The 19525-nt window shown below is 45.0% G+C and overlaps 1 protein-coding gene across 1 annotated transcript in view; it reads right to left on the bottom strand.

Annotated features, from left to right (window-relative positions):
* Positions 1-19525, bottom strand: part of LOC120996971 (G-protein coupled receptor family C group 6 member A-like) — a 48170-nt gene that overhangs the window by 16004 nt on the left and 12641 nt on the right. The window contains exon 3 of the mRNA XM_040426845.1: positions 6714-7541. Within this exon, the coding sequence (XP_040282779.1) occupies positions 6714-7541 (828 nt within the window). The remainder of the gene's footprint in view (positions 1-6713; positions 7542-19525) is intronic.

Below are 19525 nucleotides of genomic sequence, written 5' to 3' on the forward strand. Positions count from 1 at the left end.
TGTGTGGTGATGTCTTGTTTGGTGTTATGCCTGGCATGTTTGGTGTTATGCCTGGCATGGTTGCTAGACATCCCCTTGTCTGTCTTCGCCTTCGGAAGGGGGACCCATTGGTTTCCCAGAGGGGTGAACCTAAAGCTTAGGAGCAGCCTTGCCTGGAGCCAGCTTGCATCCGGTGTTCGCAGGAGGTTCCAGGTTGTTTGGTTGTCGTTGTTCCATCTTTGCTGCAGCAGGTAAATGTTTGTTGTTTTACCTGGTGCTTACCTGCCATTCAGTTGCAGCTCTATCTATCTTTTCCCTTCTGATACTAGGCCACTGGAGACTCCGGTTCGTCTGTGTCCTTGAGGAACCGGTTGTCTCCTATTCCTGACCCCTATGCAAGGGACCGTTAGGGTCAGCAGTATCTAGGTTCCAGTGTATGAGTCCTCCCACCTTTAGGGGGCAATCATACAGTCAGGAGATCAGGATAAGGATTAGGGCAACTGTAGGAGGTGACCTGCGCCATTTCCCTGTTTCCAGGCTTAGTATTAGCTCTCTTAATTACGGTGGGGAGTTTCCCCCACTCCCCACTGTGACACTATTCACATGTGCTAGGAGGGCACTTGGCTTATGAAAAAACCAAAGACCGGATTTTGCAGAGGTTTAATTGGCCTGGGGTACATAAAGAGATAAAAGAATACTGTGATTCATGCCCAGAGTGTCAATTACGCAACCCCGGCAGCGACCTTTAGGAGTCCGTTAGTGCCACTCCCGATTATTAAAACTCCATTTGAGAGGATTGCAATGGATTTGGTGGGACCTCTTGTTAAGTCTGCCAGAGGTCACCAATACATTTTGGTTGTCCTTAATTATTCTACCCGCTATCCTGAAGCAATACCTCTAAGGAAAACCTCTGCAAAGGTGAGTGGGCATACCTAAAGAAGTACTCACTGACCAGGGAACGCCCTTTATGTCAAAGGTTATTCAAGAGTTGTGTAAACTGTTGAAAATAACTCACTTGCGTACCTCAGTTTATCATCCCCAAACGGATAGACTAGTCGAAAGGTTCAACAAAACCTTAAAAGGGATGCTCAGAAAAGTGGTGGCACAGGATGGGAAAGACTGGGATTGTCTTTTACCATATCTTATGTTTTCTGTACGTGAGGTGCCTCAAGCATCTATCGAAACAAAATAATAGCTGATCTTAAGGAGACCAGCTAAAGAAAACACTGTGGAGCCTCATTTAAGAGTCTCCACACAGCAATCCAAAATGCAAAGCTCCCTGGGAAACAGTAATATGCAAAATAACTGTGGAGCCCCAGTTATGGGTCTTCAACACAGAGAAAGCCAGATATCCTTCAAAGGAAGGAAAACCGAGCAAAGGGGTGTCTCCATTACAGAGATCACCAGATCCATCATATTAAGTGGCCCCTGTGTCAAGATCCCGCTCTTTTACAAGCTTTAAGGATGTGACAGTGAAGACCTAAGCTGGCTTTCCATCCACAGACAGCTGTTTCGGGGTGTTGCCCCTCATCAGTGTGGAGTAGGATTCTGTCTAACCGGGAGCAATGCCTTGGAGACTACTGAAACAAAACAATAGCTGATCTTAATGAGACCAGCTAAATAAGATTCAAGCATCTATCGGATTTTCTCCCTTCGAGCTAGTGCATGGTCGGCACCCTCGGGGTCTTTTGGATATTGCCAAAGAGACCTGCAAGAGTGAGTCTACACCCTACAAAAGTGATATTGAACACTTGTCCCAAATGCAGGAAAGGATTGAAAAAGTAATGCCCATTGTAAAAGAACGCTTGCTGCAGGCCCAGGAGAGTCAGTCCCGGGTTTACAACAGATCGGCTAAAGTAAGAAACTTCAACCCTGGGGATAGGGTATTAATCCTTGTCCCCACAGTAAAAAGTAAATTTTTGGCCAAATGGCAAGGACCTTATGAAATAGTCGAGAAGGTCGGAGAGGTGAATTACCGGGTTCACCAACCAGGTAGACGTAAGCCCTACCAAATTTATCATGTGAACCTAATCAAACCCTGGAAGGACCGAGAGGTGTTAGCAGCTTACAGCAGTGGAAAAAAGGGATGTAGTGTTGAGATACCAGAGGTAAAAATTGCAGACACTTTGTCGGGATCTCAAACCCACGAGGCAAAGGAGTCAGAGTCAACCAAAAGCCTTTTAGAATACCTGTGGCTAGACGTAAAGCTGTCTCCCAAGAAGTCCAAACAATGCTTCAGTTAGAGGTTATAGAGGAGTCCCATAGTGACTGGTCTAGTCCTATAGTCTTGGTTCCTAAACCTGATGGCACCATACGTTTCTGTAATGACTTCAGGAAACTGAAAACTGTCTCAAAGTTTGATGCTTACCCAATACCTCGAGTGGATGAGCTGATTGATAGGCTTGGTAATGCTAGGTTCCTTACCACATTAGATCTTACAAAAGGTTACTGGCAAGTACCGTTGACAGAGGGGGCCAAAGAAAAAACATTCCAGAGGATGATGGACAAAATTTTAAAACCACATCGTAGATACGCAGCTGCCTTTTTAGATGATGTGATAATCCATAGCACGGATTGGGAAAGTCATCTACCCAGGGTACAAGCCGTCCTGAATTCTATTAGGGAAGCGGGTTTGACAGCGAATCCAAAAAAATGTGCCATTGGGCATGAAGAGGCAAAGTACTTGGGGTACACGATTGGGCGAGGGGTTATAAAACCTCAAAAAAACAAAGTGGAAGCCATCCAGAGCTGGCCAAGGCCTTTTAAAGGGTTTCTATCACTTCATATGACATAGTTAGCTGGCAGACACTAGCGATCTGCTAGTGTCTGCTCTGGCCAACCATCCTACTATAATCACTTGTGGGGCAGCGGTTTTGCTAAAAAACTAACTTTTATAAATATGCTAATGAGCCTCTAGGTGCTATGTGGGCGTCATTAGCACCTAGAGGCTCCGTCTACCTTCATACACAGCGGCCGCCCAGCACGTCCCTCCAGCCCGCCCATGTCCTCCTCCGTGTGACGCAGCGGCCGAATTCTCGCGCATGCGCCGTGCGCGGCTGTATTCGGCGCATTAGAGATGTCTGAGCTCGGAGCGGTCAGACATTCAATGCGCATGCGCGGCTGTTCGGCGCATGCGCATTGAATGTCTGACAGCTCCGAGCTCAGACATCTCTAATGCGCCGAATACAGCTGCGCACGGCGCATGCGCGAGAATTCGGCCGCTGCGTCACACGGAGGAGGACATGGGCGGGCTGGAGGGACGTGCTGGGCGGCCGCTGTGTATGAAGGTAGACGGAGCCTCTAGGTGCTAATGACGCCCACATAGCACCTAGAGGCTCATTAGCATATTTATAAAAGTTAGTTTTTTAGCAAAACCGCTGCCCCACAAGTGATTATAGTAGGATGGTTGGCCAGAGCAGACACTAGCAGATCGCTAGTGTCTGCCAGCTAATTATGTCATATGAAGTGATAGAAACCCTTTAACAAAAAACAAGTCAGAGCATTCCTGGGTTTAACTCGTTATTATAGGCGTTTTATTGAAACTTTTGCCAGCATTGCGAGCCCTTTAACAGACCTTACAAAAGGGAAGCAGGCTCTATGTGCCCACCCAGTGTTAGTCACACCAGATTTTAAAAAGGAGTGTTTGGCAATTAAATGGGCCGTAGAAGCTCTCAGGTATTATTTGGTAGGGGGAACATTCAAACTGGTAACTGACCATGCCCCCAAATGGATGTGCCAAAACCATGAGAAAAACAGGCGAGTGACCCGATGGTTCATGTCTCTTCAAGATTATAGTTTTACAGTTGAACATAGGCCAGGGCGCCAGCTTGAAAATGCTGATGCCCTGTCCAGGGTGTACTGTTTAAGGGCACAATGTGTTCCTAACCCGAGGTCAAAACAGGGGGGGAGGATATGTGACAGGACCAGGGGGAAAGTGGTAGAAGGAGTCTACATTTCACCTAGTTTCCTGTCCTATACGTTCTAACAAGCAGCCAGGGAATTGACAGTAAGGAAAACTAGGTTTTCTCTTTGCAAGGGTTTTGTTAGAAAACCTGGTTAGAAGGGCCTGGCTGCTTGGAGCAGGGAGAGTTGGGTGGGTCCCTGGTCCAATTACCCTCTCCAGGTATTCAGGGTAACTATGGCTAATCACCTTGGAACCTGGGTGTGCTATAAAAGGGCAAACAGCTCCCTAGCTGAGCTCTCTGCTCCTAGGAAGAACCCTGCTGTGTGAGTAAAAACAAACATATGTTTTGTTGATGGAGCTAGGCACAAGGCTCAGTTTCATGTAGTTAGGAACTACTGCTTGTTTAGATGTAGCGGCCAGACGGCCAGGTATTTCATTTGTTTTGAACAGTTTTTGTTTAATACTTTTATCTGCAAAAGTCAATAAAACTGGCTGAGGCCAGTTGCACCATACTTGCTTGGACTGGACTGTGTTTTATGTGCCTATAGTGCCCGCCTATCCTAGGAGACGGCGGTCCCATGAGCTAATCCCGTTACAATACTTAAAAGGGGTTGTCCAACCTAGGAGCCGAAAAAAAACACACTCACCTGACCGCTCCTTCACTGTGCCTGTGCTGCTGCTCCATACTGTTCAAGCAGATCTGACTGCTGAGGCCTAAGACTGGCTGCAGCCACTTCTTAGTCCTATAGGGACTGGAAGCAGCTGGGTATGGAGCAATGCCACAGGCATGTCGGACCTTGGACAGGTGAGTTGGGCCATATGTTTGGACCATAAGGATTGTCAGCTATTATTCTTTTAATGTTAGTTCTTTTTTATCTCACCCAAAGTACTGTACTTACATAGCTTTATAATTTATTTGCTGTTTCTATGTCCAACCTACCAAAATGTACAGTGTATATATCTGTCTATAACATATATCCAGAAAATTGCGGTGTTTTTTGGTACCCGTAATATTCCTGCAATTAGCTTTAACTCTCTAAACAATCTCTCCATGTTCAAGATCATAACTAAAATAGAAACAACACAATCTCAATATGATAATATTCGAAAGCTTTGAACACCTTTTTAAACATTTGTATTTTTAAAAAATCTATTTTGTGGAAGAAAAACTTTTTGCAATTTGTTTTTCCTTGAAGTCACTTTGTATTTTTATTGTCCATATTGCCTCCTTTGCTGGCTTGATTTGTTTTTCCATCACTTTATAAACTGCTTGTTTCCATGGTTATGACCACCCTGCAATCCAGCAGCGGTGGTCAGGCTTGCACACTATAGGAAAAAGCAATAGTCTATGTGCACTACCACAGTCCCAACCACCAGAGAGGCCGACGCTTTGTCCTATAGTGTGCTAGCACGACCACCACTAAATGGAATGTAGGGTGGTTGTAACTGTGGAAACAAGAAGTGTACAATGTGACTGAAAAATGAATCTATCCAGCAAAGGAAGCAATATGAATAATAACAACACAATAGTAAGTGGCTTGTATTAACTTCCTCTACATGATAAATGCCACTTACTGAAGTGAGACAACACCTGTAAGATCTTAAAGGGGTTGTCCGGGTTCAGAGCTGAACCCGGACATACCCATATTTACACCCAGGCAGCCCCTCTGATGTTAGCATCGGAGTCTTGTCATGCTCCGATGCGCTCCCTTGCCCTGTGCTGTATCGCGCAGGGTATTCGGTGACATCACCGGCTCTGATGGGCTGGCTTTAACGCTGCCCTAGCCGTTTTACAGGCTAGGGCAGCGCTAAAGCCCGCCCATCAGTGCTGGTGACGTCACTGCCTCCGCCTGGCAGCCCTATGAAGAGCTTGGTTTGTCACCGGAACTCCTGAAAATGCCTTTGCCCTGAGAGATTCAGCACAGGGCAAAAGAGAGCATCGGAGCATGAAATGCTCTTGTCAGGGGGGCTGCCTGGGTGAAATTCTGTGTATGTCCGGGTTCAGAGCTGAACCCCTTTAAAGCATTGTCATATTTTGTTCAGATGAGCTCTCTGACAGCTCGATCTCCAGTGCCTCCTATAATCTCCTGAATTCTCATCTAAGCTGAGTTCAGGAGAAGACAGGAGTGGCTGGAGATTAAGCCACCGGAGAGCTTGTCTGATTGGAACTGTCAATTGCATTCTGCAGCCTGCAAAGTATTGGAATACATGCAAGCTGCAATGGATGCTTCAAACTTTTTAATAAAAAACTGTTGCAAAAAATTTCTTTTTTAAGTGCAAAATAGCTAAAATGCAATCTGTCTGTTGCCTTTCAATAGTAAATTTTGTAATAATGGAAAGAATGTAGCCTACAATTACACACTGGTTTCTCATGTGTAACATCAAATATGCTGCTGCTCTGAAGACAAATAGGGACTGTATTGTCAGATCTTGGTACATCACCATTCCCAGTTGAATACTAATACTGTATATAGGCTAGTGTTAAAATGTGAATTAGATACAAAGAACTTTTGTTTTTAGGAAGAACCAGAGCATATGCATATCCTTTATATCTTGAAGTGAGGGTAGCTAACAGACTTTCACATTTTGTAATTTTATGTTTTAGGCTACGGCCACATGGTCAGGTTTATGCATGCAGTTTTGGAAGCCAAAGCCAGGAGTGAATTCAAATAAGAGGATAAGTTGTATCTGTTGTTTATGCTTTCTCTCTTTTTATGATTGACTCCTGATTTTGGCTTCCAAAGCTGCATCATGAAACCTGACCCTAAAAATGAAATGATTGTGGCTTAAAAAAAATCATAGTTCTACACATATTGCTATGTAACTATACCTCCCATGGTGCAAATGCATTAGGATTTTTGCAGTTCCGATATAAACATAGCTTCTGAATTGCATGTCCTATAGCAATCACTGCCAGCTGAGTACTGTAGACAAAGCCTGGGTGTATGGTAGCTGAAAGAAAATCAACTCTGAGAGACTTGGCTTTCACTGTGCGTGTCCTGAACATGGCTTCCTTGGAATAATTGGTAACACAGCCATAGAGATCGTTGTATTTCACTGTAGGACAATCAGACATAAGTACTGCATACTGGTCCAATAGACGATTCATCTCAAATTTTTGCTGATTTAGATTTTTGATGTAGTCCTGAAAGGATGTAGTATCTCCACTCTTAAATGTAAATCCAATGACTTGTCCAATGTTCTGAATGTTTGGTATGCTACTGACTCCTTTGGCTATAGACCAGCTGTCACTAGCTATCCATGTCCTTTGTATTTTCTTCTCCATGACCTTTATAAAAAGTTTTAATAAAAGTGAAGGTTTCAAAAAAGCCACAATGACATTTACTCTAGTTTCACTTAATATTTTATCGATGGTTTCTTCTATGCGGACTTGTACTGTGCCGTCAGATAAGTGAGCAGGGATTATTTCTTTGAAAGCAATGCAGACATTGATTTTATCAGCCTGGATGCTAAAGCTCTCTAGAGCTGATCGCCCATAGTCATCATCCATAACTATAATTCCAATCCAATTCCAGCCAGAGAAATGAATGAGCTTTGCCATGGCCCTAGTTTGGTAGGAATCATTTGGTATTGTCCTCATGAAGGCAGGAAAACGAAATTTATCACTCAGTATTTCAGCAGATGATGAATGGCTAATCTGTAGGAAAAAAATATTCACGTTTATTTTCTACAAAATCAAATAGTGCCAATTGGCCTCTTTCACACTTGCGTTGTCCGGATCCGTCGTGCACTCCATTTGCCGGAGGTGCCCGCCGGATCGGTAACACCGTAAGTGAACTGAAAGCATTTGAAGATGGATCCGTCTTCAAAATGCGTTCAGTGTTACTATGGCACCCAGGACGCTATTAAAGTCCTGGCTGCCATAGTAGTAGTGGGGAGCGGGGGAGCAGTATACTTACCGTCCGTGCGGCTCCCGGGGCGCCCCAGAATGACGTCAGAGTGCCCCATGCGCATGGATGACGTGATCCATGCGATCACGTCATCCATGCGCGTGGGGCGCCCTGACGTCACTCTGAAGCGCCCCGGGAGCCGCACGGACGGTAAGTATACTGCTCCCCCGCTCCCCACTACACTTTACCATGGCAAACAGGACTTTAGTGTCCTGGCAGCCATGGTAACCATTCAGAAAAAGCTAAATGTCGGATCTGGTAATGCGCCGAAACAACGTTTATCTTAAGGCCGAATCCGGATTAATGCCTTTCAATGGGCATTAATTCCGGATCCGGCCTTGCGGCAAGTGTTCAGGATTTTTGACCGGAGCAAAAAGCGCAGCATGCTGCAGTATTTTCTCCGGCCAAAAAACGTTCCGGTCCGGAACTGAAGACATCCTGATGCATCCTGAACGGATTTCTCTCCATTCAGAATGCATTGGGATAATCCTGATCAGGATTCTTCCGGCATAGAGCCCCGACGACGGAACTCTATGCCGGAACACAACAACGCAAGTGTGAAAGAGCCCTCAGGCTTTGTTCACAACTCCGGCAGCAGATACGGAGCAGCCTGCAAGATTTCTCAGTATCCAGTATTGCCAGATTCTATAGTTCACTGCTGGATTCCCTTTGACTGTAAAGAGGTCCAGTGGTGATATGGCCGCTTTCTGGCTTGCCACAGATGTGAATGCATCCTAAAAGGGGTTATCCAACCCCTATAGTTACCCCCACAATGCCTGGGGGCCTCATATATAATATACTTACCTGCTCCCAGGCACCCGTGGCACTCCAGATCCCTGCACGGTTGCTGCTGAATCTCCCGGGTGACGCTAGGGAAGCTCATCTCTGTTGCGGCCTACTATTGGCTGATCTCCCCGTTGCTCAGATCAAAACATCCAGCAACGGGTGGAGCAGCCAATAGTTGGCCGCAACAGGGATGAGCCTCCCTAGCGTCACCCGGGAGATTCAGCAGCAACCGTGCAGGGATCTGGAGTGCCGCGGGTGTCTGGGAGCAGGTAAGTATATTGTATACGAGGCCCCCAGGCATTGTGGGGGTAACTATAGGAAGTGTGCAGTAATCTGGAGTGACGCGGGTGACGGGGAGCAGATAAGTATAATTTATAGGAGGGGTCCGGGCATTAGGGGGGTCATTATAGGGGTTGGATAACCCCTTTAAAGTACTGCTTTTACACCATTTTGTTCTCCACTATTCACAATTTCTTTTACCCAAGCAACTACTCTGCAAATATCTCTCCCTCCCTTAGATTTTCTCGAATCAAATAACACAAAATTTGGGTTTGTTAGCATAAGAATTACGGTAGGTTGGAATTTAACAGTCGATTAGTTAATGTTTGTATATGATGTTAAATCTTTCTTTGTAGAGTTAAAGGGGTTGTCCGGGTTCAGAGCTGAACCTGGACATACCCTTAGGCCTCTTTCACACGGGCGTTGCGGGAAAATGTGCGGGTGCGTTACAGGAACACCCGTGATTTTTCCGCGCGAGTGCAAAACATTGTAATGCGTTTTGCACTCGCATGAGAAAAATCGCGCATGTTTGGTACCCAGACCGGAACTTCTTCACAGAAGTTCGGGCTTGGGATCGGTGTTCTGTAGATTGTATTATTTTCCCTTATAACATGGTTATAAGGGAAAATAATAGCATTCTGAATACAGAATGCTTAGTAAAACAGCGCTGGAGGGGTTAAAAAAATAAAATAAAATTTAACTCACCTTAGTCCACTTGATCGCGATGCCAGCATCTCCTTCTGTATCCTTTGTTGAATAGGACCTGTGGTGATCCATCACCATGGTAAAAGATCATGTGACGTACCATGTGATGACCGGAGTGACGTCATAAAGGTCCTGTTCCTGTATTTAATGCTCACCACAGGTCCTATTCAACAAAGGAGACAGAAGGAGATGCCGGGCTACGCGATCAAGTGGACTAAGGTGAGTTAAAATATATATATATATTTTTTAACCCCTCCAGCTCTGTTTTACTATGCATTCTGTATTCAGAATGCTATTATTTGAAAAACGCAGAATATAGAGCATGCTGCGATTTTCACGCAACGCATAAGTGATGCGTGAAAATCACCGCTCATGTGAACAGCCCCATAGAAATGAATGGGTCGGTATTCAGTGCGGGTGCAATGCGTTCACCTCACGCATCGCATCCGCGCGGAATACTCGCTCGTGTGAAAGGGGCCTTATTTTCACCCCGGCAGCATCCCTGAGGCTAGCATCGGAGCATCTCATGCTCCAATGCGCTCCCTTGCCCTGCACTAGATCGCGCAGGGTAAGGGCTCTTTTGTTTATCATAACACACGGCCGGGCGGAAACTTCTGCCCGGCAGTGTGTTCGGTGACATCACCGGCTCTGATGGGTGGGCTTTAGCGCTGCCCTAGCCATTTTACTGGCTAGGGCAGTGCTAAATAAAGCATGCCCATCAGTGCCGGTGACATCACTGGGCTTCCTGGCAGCCCCATGGAGAGCCCTGGTGTTCCGTGATATATTTCCCCTACCCATGAAATTTCCCTACCCTCGTCACTTCCTGGTGTGACGCGACCGCACTGGATATGACGTTCGCTTTGGAAGGAGGTGTGCCATGCCGCGCAGGCGCACAACGACGGGTTAGGGAAATTTCACACCAGAGTTGGGGAGAAGGGGCCACCTAATGCGCTTGCACCTTACCTCTCAGCTGGACACCGGCCGACACTGCGCATGCGCCGGGAGCCTCACCAGCGGTTAGAGGGTAGGGAAAAATTTTGGGCCAGTGCGCAAGCGCGGCTAACTACTCCCGTCGGGATACACCGCGCGTGCACACCAGCAGACAGGGAGATCTCTTATACCGAACATCCATCCGATCACCGCGCCAGCACAGTGTGGGGGTATGAGATCTGATGGCCATTTCTTCTGTTAAATCTCCCTACCACTCACTGCGCACTCGCAGTGTCTGATCATCTGGAGCCAGCTAAGAGGTAAGGCGCAAGCGCATTAGGTGGCCTTTTCTCCCCAACTCTGGTGTGAAATTTCCCTATCCCCTCGTTGTGCACCTACGCGGTGCGGCACACCTCCTTCCAAAGCTGTGAACGTCATATCCGGTGCGGCCGCTTCACAACAGGAAGTGACGAGGGTAGGGAAATTTCACGGGTAGGGAAATATCACGGAACACCAGTATGTCAACGGAACTCCTAAAATGCCTTTGCCCTGCGCGATTTAGAGCAGGGCAAAGGAGAGCATCGGAGCATGAACTGCTCCGATGCTCAAGTCAGGTGGGCTGCCTGGGTGAAAATGGAGGTATGTCCGGGTTCAGCTCTGAACCTGGACAACCCCTTTAAGAAATACTACTTAGTGATTCTGAATTCTCAGGATTATTTGGAATTTAATTATACTTCATCCCAAAATAAAACAATTAAAATAATCTCCCATTATGGTACTGAAGTCTTTTCAGATGTACACAATTTCATTTTATATCACTATTGGGATTAAGATCAGTACTGCTGCCAAATCAAAATTACATTTTGTGACTATTTTTGCCTTTTTCAGACTTTTTTTTCAGACCATTATTACAAGAGCTTGAAGAATTCCCATAGTTTGGAGAAAGCAACACAGAATATACAATGCTTTAGGAAGATTTTTTTTTGTAAATTGAGTTTAAATAAGAAATGACATATGCAATTTGAAGGGGTTGTCTTATTAGAGAAAACCACTTTCAAAATGCAGCCCCTGGGGACATCAACTTACCACACACTTTAACAGCTAATTAAAGGGGTTGCTAAGATATGTCATTAATGTCAGATGTGGGTCTCACCTCCGGAACCCACTTCTGTCTCCAGAATGGGGGCCTGAAGTGAATGGAGAGCACACAGCAAATATGCAGCATCCTTTACATTCATTGCTATGGGACGTCTGAAAATAGCACTGGCTAGGCTATTTTCTGAAGTGTCATTGCAGTGAATCGTGAGAAAGGCGCACAAGCATGGCCACTGCTCCATTCACTGCTATGGGATCTCTGTAAATAGGTGAGCCAGTGCTTGGCTTTTTTCAGAAGTCCCAAAGCTGTCAATGGATGGTGGCTGCCCATTCGTGGATTGCTCTCCCTTCACTTTAGGGCCCCATTCTGAACATAAGAGCAGAAGTGGGACCCACATTATAACATTCTATAAATTCTGGGAGTTCTATGTTATATCCCTCTCCATATAATAACCACTGATGCCCCATAATAACAGTCTTGGCATGCTGCAATTTGTAGTTCTCTCCTCTTATATCCCTCTCCATGTAATGGCCATTAATGCCCCATACTAACAGTCTGGACATGCTGGAAATTGTATTTATGTCCTCTTATACCCAGCGATGGACTGGCCATCGGGAGTACCGGGAGAATCCCGGTGGGCCGATCGAATTATGGGCCGGCCAGGGCCGCCATCAGGGGGGTAAAGCCGATACCCCAGTAAGGGGCCCGGACCCCGGGGGGGCCCGGCCGGTCCCGAGCCATTTTAATTTTTTTGCTGTCAGTGTGTTAACTAAGTTTAAAATCAGCGCTCATCTCTTTACTATCTTACACTGACTCAGCTCCAGTAACAGCAGGCAGTGTGGGGGCGGCGCTCACTCACTGACGTCACACGCCTGCTCCTCCCACTAGGCGGCGCAGGCGCGTGACGTCAGTGAGTGAGCGCTGCCGCCCGCACTTGTTACTGGAGGCTGGAGGCGGGAGCTGAATGTAAGGTAGTAAAGAGATGAGCGCTGTGTTAAAAAAAATTAAAGTTACTGTCTGCAGCCTGCAGCCAGGATACCGATTTATTAATGTATACTACTGTGAGTGGCGGGGAGGGGGATCTATGGATGACGGCACTGTTATAGGGAGGGGGAGATCTGTGGATGGCACTGTTATGGGGGGGGTCTGTCATGTGGATGACACTTATGGGGGGGGGGTCTGTGGATGACACTTATGGGGGGGATCTGTGGATGGCACCATTATGGAGGGGGATCTGTGGATGACACTGTTATGGAGGGGGATCTGTGGATGACACTTATGGAGGGGGATCTGTGGATGACACTGTTATGGAGGGGGATCTGTGGATGGCACCGTTATGGAAGGGGATCTGTGGATGGCACCGTTATGGAGGGGGATCTGTGGATGGCACCGTTATGGGGAATCTGTGGATGATACATACCGTATATAACATCTTATGCTATATGTGTCATCCACAGATCCACCCCATGACAATGTCATCCACAGATCCCCCTCCATAACAGTGTTCTGTGGATGACACTATTATGGGGGGGATCTGTGGATGACACTATTATGGGGGGGGGATCTGTGGATGACACTGTTATGGGGGGGATCTGTGGATGAGCATTTTTTTTTTTTCTAAATTAAGAGTAAAAATAAAAAACCTGTTTATACTTACAGTGGAATGTTTTTACTTATGTTTTTTTTTGAGTGTGTTTGGGAAAAATAAAGTGGGCCGGTCTGGCTGAAGTCCAGGGCCACTTTATTGTCCCAGTCCATCCCTGCTTATACCCCTCTCCATGTAATTTTTTAACAATCTGGACATACTAGAAGTTGTAGTTCTCTCATCTTATAGCCCTCTCCATGTAATTTTTAAGAGTCTGGACTTCCTGGGAGTTTTAGTTTTCTCCTGCTATACTTCATCCCTGTAATGTCCTCTGATATCACATAATAACAGCCTGGACATGCTGGGATTTGTAGTTCTCTCCTCTTATTCATCTCTCTTATGATGTCCACGGTTGCCCCATAATAATAGCCTTAGGCTACATGCACACGACTGTGTGCCCCCCGTGGCTGTATTGCGGCCCGCATACAGCAGGTCCACAATACATGGGCACTGGCCGTGTGCAATTCCGCATCACGGATCGCAGACTCATTCACTTGAATGGGTCCGCAATCACGGAGATGCGGAACGGAGGCACGGATCAGAACCCCACGGAAGCACTACGGAGTGCTTCTGTGGTGTTTCTGGCAGTGCCTCCGCACCGCAAAAAAGTAGTGCATGCACTACTTTTTTGCAGTGCGGACCGTCGGATGCGGATCGCGGACCCCATTCAAGTGAATGGGTCTGCGATCCGCATGCGGCTGCCCCACAGTCTGTGCCCGTGCATTGCGGACCGCAATTTGCGGTCCACAGCATGGGCATGGAGCCCTTACATTCGTGTGCATGTAGCCTTAACCCCTTAAGGACAGCCCTATTTCACTGCAAATCTGACCAGTGTCATTGTAAGTGCTGATAACTTTAAAACGCTTTGACTTATTCAGGCCATTCTGAGATTGTTTTTTTTTGTCACATAGTGTACTTCATGACACTGGTAAAATGAAGTAAAAAAAATTCATTTTTATTTATAAAAAAAAAACGAATTTACCCAAAATTTGTAAAAAATTGCAAGTTTCAATTTCTCTACTTCTATAATACATAGTAATACCTCCAAAAATAGTTATTACTTTACATTCCCCATATGTCTACTTCATGTTTGGATCACTTTGGGAATGATATTTTATTTTTTGGGGATGTTACAAGGCTTAGAAGTTTAGAAGCAAAAACCCAATTTTTAGGGACCAGTTCAAGTCTGAAGTCACTTTGCGAGGCTTACATAATAGAAACCACCCAAAAATGACCCCATTCTATAAACTACACCACTCAAGGTATTCAAAACTGATTTTACAAACTTTGTTAACCCTTTAGGTGTTCCACAAGGGTTAATGGCAAATGGTGTTAAAATTTCAGAATTTAGATTTTTTGGCAAATTTTCCATTTTAATCCATTTTTTACAGTAACAAAGCAAGGGTTAACAGCCAAACAAAACTCATTATTTATGGCCCTGATTCTGCCGTTTACAGAAACACCCCACATGTGGTTGTAAACTACTGTACGGGCACACAGTAGGGCGTAGAGGGAAAGGTGCGCCGTATGGTTTTTAGAAAGCAGATTTTGCTGGACTGTTTTTTTTTTTACACCATGTCCCATTTGAAGCCGCCCTGATGCACCCCTAGAGTAGAAACTCCCAAAAAGTGACCCCATTTTAGAAACTATGGGATAGGGTGGCAGTTTTGTTGGTACTAGTTTAGGGTACATATGATTTTTGGTTGCTCTATATTACACTTTTTGTGAGGCAAGATAACAAGAAATAGCATTTTTGGCACCGTATTTTTTTTTTGTTATTTGCAACATTCATCTGACAGGTTAGATCATGTGGTATTTTTATAGAGCAGGTTGTCACGGACGCGGCGATACCTAATATGTATACTTTTTTTTTAATTTATGTAAGTTTTACACAATGATTTCATTTTTGAAACAAAAAAAATCATGTTTTAGTGTCTCCATAGTCTGAGAGCCATAGTTTTTTCAGATTTTGGACGATTATCTTAGGTAGGGTCCCAGTTTTTGTGGGATCAGATGACGGTTTGATTGGCACTATGTTGTGGTGCATATGACTTTTTGATTGCTTGCTATTACACTTTTTGTGATGTAAGATGACAAAAAATTGCTTTTTTTACACCGTTTTTATTTTTATTTTTTTTACGGTGGTCATCTGAAGGGTTAGGTCATGTGATATGTTTATAGAGACGGTCTATACGGACGCAGCGATACCTAATATGTATAATTTTTTTTATTTATGTAAGTTTTACACAATGATTTCATTTTTGAAACCAGAAAAAATCATGTTTTAGTGTTTCCATAGTCTAAGAGCCATAGTCTTTTCAATTTTTCAGTTTTTGGGCGATTATCTTGCGAGATGAGATGACTGTTTGATTGGTACTATTTTGGCGTACATGCGACTTTTTTGATCACTTTTATTACCTTTTTGGGAAAGTAAGGTGGGCAAAATTTTTATTTTCTCATAGTTTTTATTTTTTTATTTTTGTGGCGTTCACCGTGCGGGGAAAGTAACATTGACCGTTTTATAGATCAGGTCGTTACGGACGCGACGATACCTAATATGTGTAGTGTATTTTTTTTAATTTTTTTTATTCAGTGATAAATGTGTTTTTTTTATCTTTACTTTTGTCACTTTTTTTTTACATTTTTTTGACCCAGACCCACTTGGTTCTTGAAGATCCAGTGGGTCTGATGTCTGTATAATACAGTACAGTACACTATATAGTGTATTGTACTGTATTTTACTTACACTTTGTCTGAACAGATCTATGCCTTTAGCACAGATCTGTTCAGCACCATGGACAGCAGGATGCCTGAGAAGGCGTCCTGTTGCCATGGGAACCTTCCCCGTCTGCTCAGTTGTGGCCACAACTGAGCAGACGGGGAAGGGTAAGGAGGGGGGCTCCCTCCCTCTGTCACCCCATCCTGTCTGGGGGCTGCAAAGGCACAGCAGCCCCTCGATGGGAGAGGGAGGGAGCTCCCTGACCCTGACTGTTAACCTTTTCCATACAGCGGTTCGTATGGACTGCGGTATGGAAAGGGTTAAACGCCTGACATCTGCACAGATGTCAGCCGTTTATACCAGAGTGTCAGCAATGTGCTGACACTCTGGTATACCCACTGGCAACCAATGATTATTCAAGAGGAGGCGGGCGGGGGAAGGGATCGCGATCCCGCCTGCCGCACCGCCCGCCTCCCGCACCACCCGCAACCCCCCCCCGCCCCCACGCACCACCCGCCGCCATAAAATCACTCAGGGGTGCAGGGGGGGTGAAAATCGATATTTTGGGCATGTTAAAGTTTCTGATCCCCGCGGTCAGGGACCGCGGGGATCAGAAACTGCAGAAAGCGCGGCAAACCGCAGGTCTGAATTTACCTGCGGTTTGCGACGATCGCCGATACGGGGCGGTCACATGACCCCCCGGCGTTGTGACAGGATGCCGGCTGAATGAATTTAGCCAGCATCCTGTTCGGATTAACCCCCGCGGCGCTGCAATCGCGATTTAAACTTAGGATGTACCGGTACGCCCTGAGTCCTTAAGGATTCAGGAAATAGGGTGTACCGGTACGCCCTAAGTCCTTAAGGGGTTAAAGAGGATTTTTATTCCTGCCAATTTACAATGGAAATTCTGGAATGAGCGCAAGAATGGACAGGACACTAGTGTTGAGCGTGAATATTCGAATCGTGAATTTTAATCGTGAATATCGCCACTTGTAGAATTCGCAAATATTTAGAATATAGTGCTATATATTCGCGAATAGTGTTGATCGCGAATATTCGAATCGCAAATTTATTACGAATATCGCCACTTAGCAACATCCCTAGCAACCAGTAGGAAAGTTGCCTACCCCTTAGTGTTGATCGCGAATATATTACATTGCCGATTTTCGCAATCAAGAAATTAATGACTTGAGATCACAAATTTTTGAATTTTTGAATTTATGGCAAATATTCTAATATTGCCTATGCCGCTCATCACTACAGGACACTTCTTTTTTCTACAGAGTGGCTTTTAAAACTGAAAGCGGAGAAAAAAAGCCCTGTATGTTTTAACATGGGGATTTCCCATTGAAATCAATGGGGAAGTTCTGCATGCATTTTTGTGCATATTTTTAGCATGGAATCTGTGCCCAAAATACCCCACTGTCAGGTGCAACCGTCTGGCCCCATTCACTACCTCTTGAAGCTCATCAAGAGAATGCCAAGAGTGTGCAAAGCAGTAATCAAAGCAAAAGGTGGCTACTTTGAAGAACCTAGAATATGACATATTTTCAGTTGTTTCACACTTGTTTGTTATGTATATAATTCCACATGTGTTAATTCATAGTTTTGATGCCTTCATAGTCATGAAAATAAAGAAAACTCTTTGAATGAGAAGGTGTGTCCAAACTTTTGGTCTGTACTGTATATATACAGTATATATACACAGGTTGTATGTGGTGTGGTGAATTAGAGTGTGGTGAATATCCTGACCTCACTCACTCCTGCTGTTTGTTGTCATCACCTCTAATATTGTCCCAATCACAGACTGTATAATGTGCAGTGACATGGTGATTCACTGCTAGAAGGGTTAATGCTGTATTGTACTGTTGTTCACTGCTAAATGGATTAATACCATACTGTAATGTATACCTTCCAACTTTTAAAAGACCTGAGGAGGGACATTATCAGGCTAATTTTATGACACTAAGCCATGCCTCTTTACACGCCCAATCCTGCCCAGTCCTCTTAGTGCCCCCACACAGTAGTTATGTCTCCTTAGTGCCCCATACACAGTAGAATGTCCCCTTAGTGCCCTACACATAGTTGTCATGCACCTTGTGAGTCCTCAAACACAATAGAATGCCCCCTTACAATGATAAAGCCCCCTTAGTTAGTGTCACCTTACAACAGTGAAGCAATAAAGTGACATCATCGCTCCTGATGAGCTGAGCATAAGAGTGGACAGGCCAGAAAATGATTATCTGTGCACTCCCTTACTCATCTCAGCAGACGTGATGATGTCACTTCCCTGCTTTACTATTGCATTCAACTATCTCAGCTTACTTCTGACAGAGAGACAGTTTAAATCGAAACATACCTCAGCTGTCCTGGATCAGATGAGGACGGAAAATATTTTTGTGTGCATGAGGCCATGCTCTGAAATGGTTCAGGACAGCACTGCTCTGTCGTTATGACAGCACATGCTTTAGTTGCATTCTAGTAGGGGACAGCAGGGGATCTCTGTAATGGCACCATTCAGGTCAATGAAACTTTGGGAGCATGTACAGTGCCATGACTTTGGCCAAAGGACTAATTTTAAGTTTTTGGCTGGAGTGATGACTTTATTGATTTGAGCCACTTTTCTGGCACAAATAACATCCATGTGTTTTTTGCACTAAAAAATTAGCAAATTCTGTTTGCAATTTTCAGCTGCGTAGTGGAACTATCCTAAGAATAGTATCATCAATATCTGTCAGTGGGATCCAACTCCCAGCATCGGAGCCTCTTCTTAGGCCAGGGACATCACGTTCATTGGTTACATGGCCTAGTTTCAGTGAATGGGCCTCCGCTGCAATACCAAGCACAGCCACTATACAATGTATGGCGCTGTTCTTGGTAAGCTAAGTTATGAGGAGGTTGCGGCACTCACCAGAGCACCACGATCAAACAGCTGATCGGCGGCGAGATTTACTATTGAGCACATACAGTACACCATATTTATCAAGAGATATAGACAATTTTTCTTTTGCATCCAACAAGGAGGTGTGGCCAGGTAGATTTACTAATACTATCTGAAAACATATGTAAATACAGTGCTTCCTGTTTTATTGGTACTGTCAAAAATTAGCAGTTTCTGGAAATCTATGCATTTGGGAATTCTTGGAAGTGATTTTATAAAATAATCGACCTAGAGGAGAACGGGCTAACCCGTTATCTGTAGCCTGTACCTCACTAAATTCAATATGGCCGCTCTCATGGTGAGACCCTGCTTGTGATGTCATCATTAGAATCCTGCAGATGACTCACTTACTTGTAGTATCATGATGGGGGCCATGACTCATTTACTTATGATGAAAACATCGGAGGTGGGTATAAATTGAGGTGACGCACTGACCCTAGCCTCAATCTAGAGGGCTGGCTCTCACCATTAGGGGGTATTTGATGAGCAGTAAAAGAACAGATTGGGTAAATTTGACTGCTTTTCTCCTCATGTGTTTGGGAATTGTTTTTCTGATCTTTATTTTGTTCTGTTTCAATACCGTGTGAGAGTTGCATCTGACCCTCTCTGGCCCCCGAAACTCTGTCTGAG

This window comes from Bufo bufo, chromosome 4, assembly GCF_905171765.1.
Source record: "Bufo bufo chromosome 4, aBufBuf1.1, whole genome shotgun sequence".
NCBI classification, from domain to species: domain Eukaryota; kingdom Metazoa; phylum Chordata; class Amphibia; order Anura; family Bufonidae; genus Bufo; species Bufo bufo.